At 42.2% G+C, this 10,189-nt stretch overlaps 1 protein-coding gene across 1 annotated transcript; it reads right to left on the reverse strand.

Annotated features, from left to right (window-relative positions):
- Positions 1–3,392: 3,392 nt before the first annotated feature.
- LOC122420720 (zinc finger protein 154-like) lies at positions 3,393–10,189 on the reverse strand. The gene is given in 4 exon segments (XM_043436120.1): positions 3,393–5,583; positions 5,585–6,912; positions 8,047–8,173; positions 9,517–10,189. Coding segments are annotated over 4 exon segments (1,623 nt in total). The 5' UTR covers positions 9,556–10,189; the 3' UTR covers positions 3,393–5,454.

Raw genomic sequence — 10,189 nt, forward strand, 5'->3', positions numbered from 1 at the left:
AAAAAAGTATAAGGCATAATGAAATTTTTTTTCAAAGTTTGAAGAGAAAAAGAAAAAAAAAAGTCTGGACAGAGCAAGTATCAGAATCAGACTCAAGACAAGTCAGACATATGGAATTATGAGACCAGGAATTTAAAACAATTTATATGTTCAGTGCTCTTCTGGATAAAGTAGATGAACAGACATGCAATATTAACTGCAATGGAAATTCTACCATAGAGCCAAGAAGAAATGATACAGATAAACAATTCTGTAACAAAAGTAAAGAATGCTTTCAATAAGCTTATTTGTAGACTGGATATAGTGAAGAAAAGATTCTGACTTGAGAGTATCTCAATAGAAACCACCAAAACTGGGGGTGGGACAAAACAGAATACTCAACTGTAGGACAACTGCAAAAGCTGTAAATTATGAGTAATAGGAATAGAAAAAGATAAAGCAACAGAGAAAACTGAATCAGTAATTAATAACTTCCTAAAACAGAATACAACATACTAAAATGGGTTCACTGGTGTATTCCAGTAAATGTTTAAGGAAGAAATTATGCAAATTCTCTTTCAGAGGACAGAAACAAAAGGAATAATTCCTAACTCATTCTTAGAGACTAGCATTGCCATAACACCCAAACAAAAGATACCAGAAGAAAATTTCAGACCATGAGCACTGATGCAAAAATTCTTCACAATGAGTACCATTGCACATCTATTAAACTCCAAACTATATATACACTGAAACACCAAATGCTGGTGACAATGTGGAACAACAGGAACTCATTCATTCACTGCTGGTAAGAACAGTATGGCCACCTTGGAAGAAACATTGGCAGCTTCTTAGGAAACTAACATACTCTTACCAGCAATAGGACACCTTGGTATCTACCCAAAGGACTCTAGAACTTATGTTCACACAAAAACCTGTACATAATTGTTTATAGTAGCTTTATTCATAATCGCCAAAATCTGGAAGCAACCAAGATGTCTCCTTCAATAGGTGAATGGATAAATGGTGGTATATCCAGACAATGGAACATCATTCAGTTTTAAAAAGAAACGCACTATCAAGCCACGATGGAGGAAACTTTTTGATTTGTTTTATGGAGGAAACTTAAAATGCATGTTAGTAAGTAAAAACAGCCATCTGAAAAAGCCATATACTGTATGGTTCCAACTATATGGCATTCTGGGAAAGGCTAAACTATGGAGATGTAATAAAAGATCACTGGCTCCCAGGCAATGTGGGGAGGGATGAATACACAGAATAGAGGAATTTTAGGGTAGTGAAACTACTCTATGTGATCCTATAGTGATGCACTGGTTATTGTTTAGAAACTAAGTTGTGTCCAATCCTTTGCAACCCCACGCCCTACCAGGCGCCTCTGTCCATGAAATTTCCCAGGCAAGAATACTGATAGAGTGGGTTGCCGTTTCCTCCTCTAGGGGATCTTCCCAACCCATGGATTGAACCCGTGTCTCCCATATTGGCAGGCAGATTCTTTACTACTAAGCCACCAATTATAAATTTGTTCAAATATATTCAAACTCAGAATATACATCACCCACAGTAAACCCTCATATGAACTATATAAACACTGGGTGACGAAAATGAATCAGTGTAGGTTCCTCAATTATAACAGGACCACTCTGGTGGGGGATGTTGGTAATGGAGGTGATGCATGTGCAGCAGCAGGACACTTTCCTCTTAATTTTGTTATGAACCTAAACTGCTCTAAAAAATAAAAACTTTAAATAAAAAAGTTAAAACTGTGAATATGAAAAAACACAAAACACTGGACCAAGGGGTTACTAAGCCTGGGTTTATTTCCAAGTCTGCTACTAACAAGCTCTCCAAGTCACTCACTTCTCCTTTCTGGGCCCTAATTTACTTATCTGCTTAAGAAGGAAAGTGGGAATCATGATATCTAAGGCTTTTTCCTGTTCTCATTTTTTATGTTAATACTATTTTTTCTACTTTAAAGTTACAAATGACCTTGAAATCTATGTAGGATTTTGTGTATCAGATAAAATAAAATGGAATAATATGGCCACATAAACACGAAAAATGATAGCTATTAAAATAAAAACAAGATCAGGAAGTGACAAGTTTGCTTATGTTTAAAATATCCATTTTGACATTTACAGTCAGAGTTTCAAAACTCAGTTTCCTCCTGGCCTTTTAAATTTATCCTTCTCACCAAAGTTAACAGCACATACTATACCCTTTGTAATGGCTGCTTTCACATATATCCAAAAATAGAAGACCACTAGGAAGTAACGTCTGTCATTATTTATCCTACACTACACAGCTTGCAGAATCTTAGTTCCCCAACCAGGGATCAAACTCAGGCCCTCTGCGGTGGAAGCATGGAGTCCTAACCACTGGATTGCCAGGGAATTCCCTATTTATCTTTTTATGGTTGTTCTTATTTTATCTATCCCTATGCACTTAGTGGTTTATTTTATTTATAATCACAGACACCATGTCATTTCACACATAACCTCTTCAGGAGGTATTTCTAAAATGTAAAGATCCTTATATAATTCCAATAATTTTGTTACATAAAATCAAAATATTTAAAATTTTAAGTGCTGAATTGTGTCAGTTGCATTCATTACTTAATGTAGACTGACTGCAGTCTGGATATAAAATTTATCTTAGGCAATAAGTAGGTGTGTCTTGCAAGTTTTTTAACCTCTATGTACCACTCACCTTTTTTAAAAAAAATGCCGTGCTGAGAACTTTGGCCATAAACTGTTGTATTCAAGGTAAACTGATTAGTTCAGTTACTCTTAGTGGGCAGTGGGTAGGGTAAGTTCTCCTAGAGTAGAAGTATCTATTGGAATTTCCTTGGAGGCTTTCTTTTGGCCAGGCCATGCAGCTGGTGGGAATCTTAGTTCCCCAACCAGGATTGAACACATACCCCAAGCAGTGGAAGTGCCGAGTCTTAGCCACTGGATGGCTAGGGAAATCCCCCACTTACCATTTTCTTTTAATCATATTATTCACTTGCCATTTGTTCATTAGAATTTGCCATGATCCAGATTTGGCTTATTGAGTCTTTTGAACTGTTTAATATGTTGACCCTTCTTCTGTATCTCCTATATACCAACTATGCTCAACATTATGAAATATAAGGGAAATGAAACTAAAACCACAGTGCTCTAATGCTATATACATTTAATCAAACAGTCAAATTTTTAAAAGCAAATCATATTCACTTTAGCAAGGATATAAGAGAACTGGAACTCACACTGCAGGCAGGAATACAAAAGGGAGCAATCATTTTAAAAGACAATTTGGTGTTTCTGGAAAAGTTATATATTCACCTACACTCTTATTCAGGTATTGCATTTTGAGGTATCAGCATGAGAGAAAGGAAACGATTCAATATGAAGAACTATATCCAATTTCTATATGGCTTTTATTTGTAACAGCCAAAACTAGAAATAATATCCATAAACAGATGAATAAATAAATTGTGGTACAGTGATAGAACATAATTCTCAATAATATAAAAGAACTACTCATATAAGCACCACTGATGAATTGCAAAATAAACATGTCATATAAGGGTACCCAAAGGAAAAAAAAAAGACTAAACACTTCATGATTTCAATTATATAAAATTCTAGAAAATGCAAACTAATCTGTTATAATGAAAAGCAAATTAATGGCTGCTTGGAGGACAAAGAGATTCAAGGTAAGTATGGGGTGACCGAAACTATCATGATTGTTTGATGGTTTCATGGACTTACATAAATGTAAAAAATCACCAAATTGTATAGTTTAAATAGAGACAGGATTTCCTCATTTAGAACATCAGGTTTGGCAACCATACTGACTCAACGGACAGGTTCAGTACTTGCCTCAGTGGCAGCAAAAACAGGTGAGCAATTTTTGTGAGCAATTTTTGAAGTGGAAACTTCATTCAACATGGATACTGGATGGGTCACAAATCTCACAGAGCTGACTAAGGAGCTCTCTCCTCTCTATCCTTGTTCTAAGGCACAACAATGGCCTTAGGTGAACAGCCCAGAAAGGCCAGAGGAATCCACAAAACCTTTATATTATTTTCCTTGACAAGGCCCTAAGTTATACAGATAAAAGATTTCGGAAGTCCTGAGAATTTCCATACCTGCTTATCCCCCAAAGCCATAGTGACTAAACATTTTGAGTGACCTTTTGAAAGACGCACATTCTAATCAGTATGCTGCAGTCTCCTTCACTAATCCAGTGTTTCTATAATCTTAAAATCAGTGATGTTACTCTACAGAATTCAGGACATCAAGGCACAGGGCTCCACTGCAGAACTTGGGGAACAGATTTCCTTCAACAGTGCTGAGCAAGATGCAGTATCGCCTGTGAACAAGAGAACAAATTTATGTTGCTCTCAGAAGCACTGAGAGTAGTCACAGCAATCAGAAACAGCCCCTTCCTCAGTTTGAACTCTGAACCTGAAAAATAGCATGGCATACAATTTATAAATTAGGACCAAAAGCCCTACAATTTTTTGTTGAAGGCTTTGAGCAGCAATACAACCTAGGCCACAATTGGAGAGGCATATTCTGCCATCATACCGTCTCCACTGAGGCACACAATTTGGGATCCTCACCAGAGCATTTCATTTCTTTAGGCTAGCAAACCCAATTAACAACAAACCACCCCATACAGTGAAGGAACTGCTAAGATAAATGGTGGCTTAAACAGTAAGACCTTTACTATTCTACAAACAAGAGCAAGGGAAGGCTGACTTCCCCGGTTTGATGTCTTGGAGGCTGGAAAATCCCATCACTAGAGTCTAATGAAACCAATAATATCCTTGAAAAGTGTAGCCCATCTTTTCAAATCACCAGCAGAGTCCTTTAGGCCAAAACTGGGTAAGGTCCATGTCTTAACTCATGGAGGGAAAAAAACTGGCAAAGACTTAAGTGCTCAAGCTGCTCATGAATCATCCCACAAATGGGTCAGCACTGGGCTTTCCTTCCCTGAACACACTAGGCTGGGTGAATGCTGCACACAATAGAAATCTGCCTGGTGGTTAGGGGTGATATGATTTTTGCTACAGAACTGGCAGTGACATCAATCTGGCACGGGTTCTGGACAGGTTAAAAACTGCAACACAGTTCCCACATACCTGAAATTAAGTGGATGTTTGGATGAATGAGGTTCAAAACAGGCAAATGGCATCTTCATAAGGGCTCTCCTCCAGTGTTGTTGCACTCAACAAAGAAATCATATATACCTGCACATTGAAGGTAGTTATCCCATTTGAAATTTGTGGTATCCAGTGAGATACGTTCTTCAGCTGAAGGCTTTCTCACATTTGCTGAACTTATAAGGCCTTTCTCCACTGAATTCTCTGGAGCATACTGAAGCTAGACTTAAGCTACATGATTTCCCATGTCTGCCATACTCACAAGGCGTTCATCCAACGTGACATTATTCTGTTTTAGGAGCCTAAAGATTAATTTCCCACATGCAAATACGCACAAAGCGTTTCTCCGATGTAAACATTGTAGTGGTCACTGAAGCTGGACTTATGAGTAAACGATTTCCCAAACTCACTGCACTTATCAGGCCTTTAACAAGTGTGAACTCTTCGGTGTTTAATAAGGCTAGAGCTATGGCTAAAAGATTTCCCACATTCACTACACTCATAAGGCCTTTCTCCAGTATGAATTCTCCTGTGTTTAATGAGGCTGGAGTTTTGAGTAAAAGATTTCCCACATTCACTACACTCATAAGGCCTTGATCCCGTGTGAACTCTCTGGTGTTTTAAGAGACTGGAGCTGTAAGTAAAGAATTTCCCACATTCACTGCACTCATAAGGCCTTTCTCCAGTGTGAACTCTCCGATGCTGCAGAAGTGCAGAGCTTTGGCTAAAAGATTTCCCACATTCGCTGCACTTGTAAGGCCTTTCTCCACTATGAACTCTACGGTGTTCAATGAGGCTAGAGTTTTGGGTAAAGGATTTTCCACATTCATTGCACTCATAGGGCCTTGATCCAGAGTGAACTCTCTGGTGTTTTATGAGACTGGAATGGTAGGTAAAGAATTTTCCACATTCACTGCACTCATAAGGCCTTTCTCCAGTGTGAACACTCCGGTGTTGAAGGAGTGCAGAGCTTTCACTAAAGGATTTCCCACATTCACTACACTCATACGGCCTTTCTCCAGTATGAATTCTCCGATGTTTAATGAGGTTGGATTTGTTGCTAAATAATTTTCCACATTCATCACACTCGTGAGGTCTTGCTCCAGTGTGAACTCTCCGATGCTGAATGAGGCTAGAGCTCTGTCTAAAGGATTTCCCACATTCCCCACACTCATAAGGCTTTTCTCCTGTATGAACTCTCCAATGGTCATTGAGGCTGTAGCTTTTGCTAAAAGATTTCCCACATTCACTGCACGTGTAGCATTTTTCTCTAGTGGGGACTCTCTGGTGCTGAGAAAGTATATGTCTGCAACTGAAGTCTTCAGTGCATTCTCCAGGGCTGTAACGAGTTTTCCCCCTGTGAAAGGCTGCTCCACACTCAGTTCTCCTGTTTGACTTATCCCTGGTGTGTGTGGACTCCCCACAGGAAACTGACTTCTCCAACACAAAAAATCTGCAGTTGTTCATAAATGAGGCTTTGCCCATCCTGCTTTTGAGGCATTTCTCTTCAATGTGCTGCTTGCGATGCTGATGTTTTACACTGAAATACAAGTGTTTCTCCCATGCCCCAATATCATACAGTTTCTGCTTCTGATGCTCAGTCAAGTGCAAAATGTCTCCCAAGTCCAGGTCACATAGCTCACAAAAATGGGCCTTCTGGGAGAACATGCCTGCTTTGGGAATCCTGACCTGTGACAGTCCACGTACAGAAATGTTCTGTTCAGAAGTTGCCTCTTCATCCTCTGCTCCATGCCAACAACCTGAAAACAAGTAATGCTGGTGAAGTGCACACTGACTTTGGTGGGAGGCGGTAACTGCTACACAAGTTCAGTGTGATAAACCCAAGAACCTCTCCATGCGATTGTTTGCAGGAACAAAGAGTTGGTTCTGGTTGAGGATGGGGCTGCTTAGCACTACTGGGCTATCAAGATCAGAGAATGGGAGAGACCTTATAAGGTGAAGGGCACAACCATGTGGTGGACACAAAGCAGAGAGACAGGGTCTGCAATTCATTCCTCAACAACCAACTTTCAAAAGGAACTTGTCTTTTGGTGACACATGAACACTGTATAAAAAGGCTGTGTCACATACACACACTCAAAAGAATAAAAATTAAATAATAATTTTAAAAAAGCTGTGTCAAGACCCAAGAAAATACAACTGTATAGGGCACCTGGTGTTGCAGGACTATTTAAGAATGTGTGCACACCTCATGAAACAATACACAGAGGCCAATATGGAAAGCACTGTAGATGCAGTGGTAAGAAAAACAGGTGAGAGAGAAGTCCAGAAATGTGAGGTTAACCACAGGTTGGAAGTAACAGTATAAGTGACAAAAGAAGTCATGAATCAGCAAAGTATCAAGAAAGGGGAAGAAGGAAAGACACAAATGAAGTGTGGCCACTGGAATCAAAACTCTAGTCAAAGACAATAGGTTTCTGTTGCAGTTTGAATACAGCACTGTCATCATGTCTCTTATGTGCTACGATGCAGGGCCAGGCTCCATCTGAGCCATCTTGCTTGATTCATATACATCCTGTGAAACTCTGTGGGCTCTCCAACCCAATTCCACCCTCTCAATGATCAAATACATGGCATTCTGATGACACAAGAACCAAGGAATTCAAAATCTATGATAAACCATAATGGAAAAGAATAATGAAAAGAATTTAAAAAAATAATAATAATAAGAGTGCAAGTTGACAGGAAGGCTAGTGTTGGATATGCTAAAGGAAGGAGAACACAGTGCACAAATCTCAGCCCAACCAACCACAGCACCAACCCAGGGAACTGGGGAAGGAAGCAGTGTCCAGGGTCCTGATGTGAGGACAGAATGCTCCTGGGAAAAAAAAGGGCAGAGACAGTTCAAGGAGAGATGAGTTTGACAGTCTTACCCAAGGAGATTACAAGTGACAAGTTTTCCAGCATCACGCTGTGGTACAGGCATCTCTGAGCATCATCAAGGAGACCCCATTCCTCCCAGGAGAAGTACACAGCCACATCCTCAAAGGTCACACTGACCTGGCAAGATGAGGACAGATGAAATCATAAATAGCCTCCTTCTCAAGAACAACTATCCACTCCCTCCCACCCCCCACTGCCCGCCCCCCCCCACATACATCCACCCTCCCAAACTCTCCATTTCAGAGAAGAAATCAGGCCCTGGCACCACTAATGCCACCGTCTTCAAATGGTCCCACTTATCACTGGAACCAGTCATCTACAGGAAGAGGTGGGTAGGTAGGTATCAAAGTTGTTGACCTGGCATAGAGGGATCCACACACTCGTGCCTGGATATTCCACTTATGTGGCCCAGGTCACATAAGTCCCAATTCCAGGACCCTGGTGTCATCAAGGATATTCCCTTTTCAGGTATGCATAATCTATGAGATTGGATCAAACAGCAACATGACTATAATCACCACCTCCTCACTGTCCCACACCCCAGACTTCTAGACTTGTGTATTTAGCTGCTCAATTAATGCCACCACCTAATGCTCTCAGAAACATCTTGGAAGTTTCTAATATCTCTGGAGAATATTACTCCTGTTACCAACTTCCTCATCAGAGCTCCCATTATCATACCTGCTCAAAACAAAACAATGCGCAAGAAGTATACCTGAATCCTGTTTTACTCCCTCATCCTTCACATCAGAAAATACAACGTGGGACTTCTCTGGTGGTCCACAGGCTAAGACTCCAAGCTCCCAATGCAGTGGACCGGGGGTAAAATCCCTGGTCAGGAAACTAGATCCCACAAGTCACAACTAAGAGTCTGCATGCTGCAACTAAAGATTCCTCGTGCCACAACTAAAATCCTGCACGCACAACGAAGACTCAAGACCTTTCATACCTGTTTATGATGGCTGTCAGAAACAAAAGTCCCTTCATATAACCCTGGCCGTGGGGTTTCTCCAAGGCTTCCAGATCCCAAACTGGGGACAAGGCAGCAAAAGATCTCAAGAAACCACAATCCAGAGAACATGTGGCTGGCGGTCAGCGCCAGTGAGGAAATGGGACACCCTCCCAACAGCACTTGGCGTGCTGGCTCCAAAAAAAGTGCCTCTGTAGCCGTAGGAAATGTGGAAATCGCCAACTCTTGAGGGATGAGTCTATGGCGGGGTTCGATGGGCTCAGGCCTCCCGATACCCCTGCTTGGCCCTGAAGACTGGGACGCTGGTACCCATTCAGTCTCGGTGCCGCAGCGCTCGGTTCGCCCTTTTAACAGGTGTCCCTCTGCCTGTCACCCTCTCCCACGCGCCATCACACTATCAGAAACAGGGTCCCACCCACGACCGCCTCACGTCCTAGACCCTAGGTTTTTAATATCTGGTGGGGTCAGGGCTCGGAGGACCAGCGTTTACCTGAAGCGGGTTCTTCGCCGCTGCCGCTGCCGCTGCCATCGGACTCTGGGGGGCGGAGCGGGGCCAGGACAGGAGAGAGTAGACGGGCGCGGCGGTCCCGATCCGAGGCCTGGGATGGGGCACCCCCGGCGGCGGCGTCGAGCCTGAGACCCGCCTCTGTGCAGCGGGGACAGAAACTCTCTCTCGGACTTCTTCAATTCCGTCACCTCAGGATTGGCCCAGAATTCCCCAACCTTTCACACCGGTTAAACAAAACCGCGAACAGCTAACATGGCCCCCAAGCGGAAGAAGCAGGAAGTTCCTCCCTCACGTTACGCGGCCTCCTCTTTCTAAGCTCTCATTGGGTAGCATTGCTGCCGCTCGACTCTGAACATTGTGGGTAATGTAGTCCCCATAGATTCCCCAGAGAGCGGGGACTGGGCTTCTTGCAAAGGTGGCCAGGAGGGGAGTTTGGGAAGTGGCACATACAGGTGAGCTTCGCCCCCTGTTTAAAGGGATCATGATTGCATTTCTGCCAAGTGCTCTCTGCAGCTGATCACCCAAGTGTTTGGAGACATGTTTCAGACTCGGTGAAGCTAAGCATGCTCCCAGAGGCCAAAAATACTATTTTTTGGCGTCAACCAACCCCCGTCACGGAGAAGGCAATGGCACCCCACTCCAGTACCCTTGCCTG

The sequence above is a fragment of the Cervus canadensis genome, chromosome 18, assembly GCF_019320065.1.
Source record: "Cervus canadensis isolate Bull #8, Minnesota chromosome 18, ASM1932006v1, whole genome shotgun sequence".
NCBI lineage: Eukaryota > Metazoa > Chordata > Mammalia > Artiodactyla > Cervidae > Cervus > Cervus canadensis.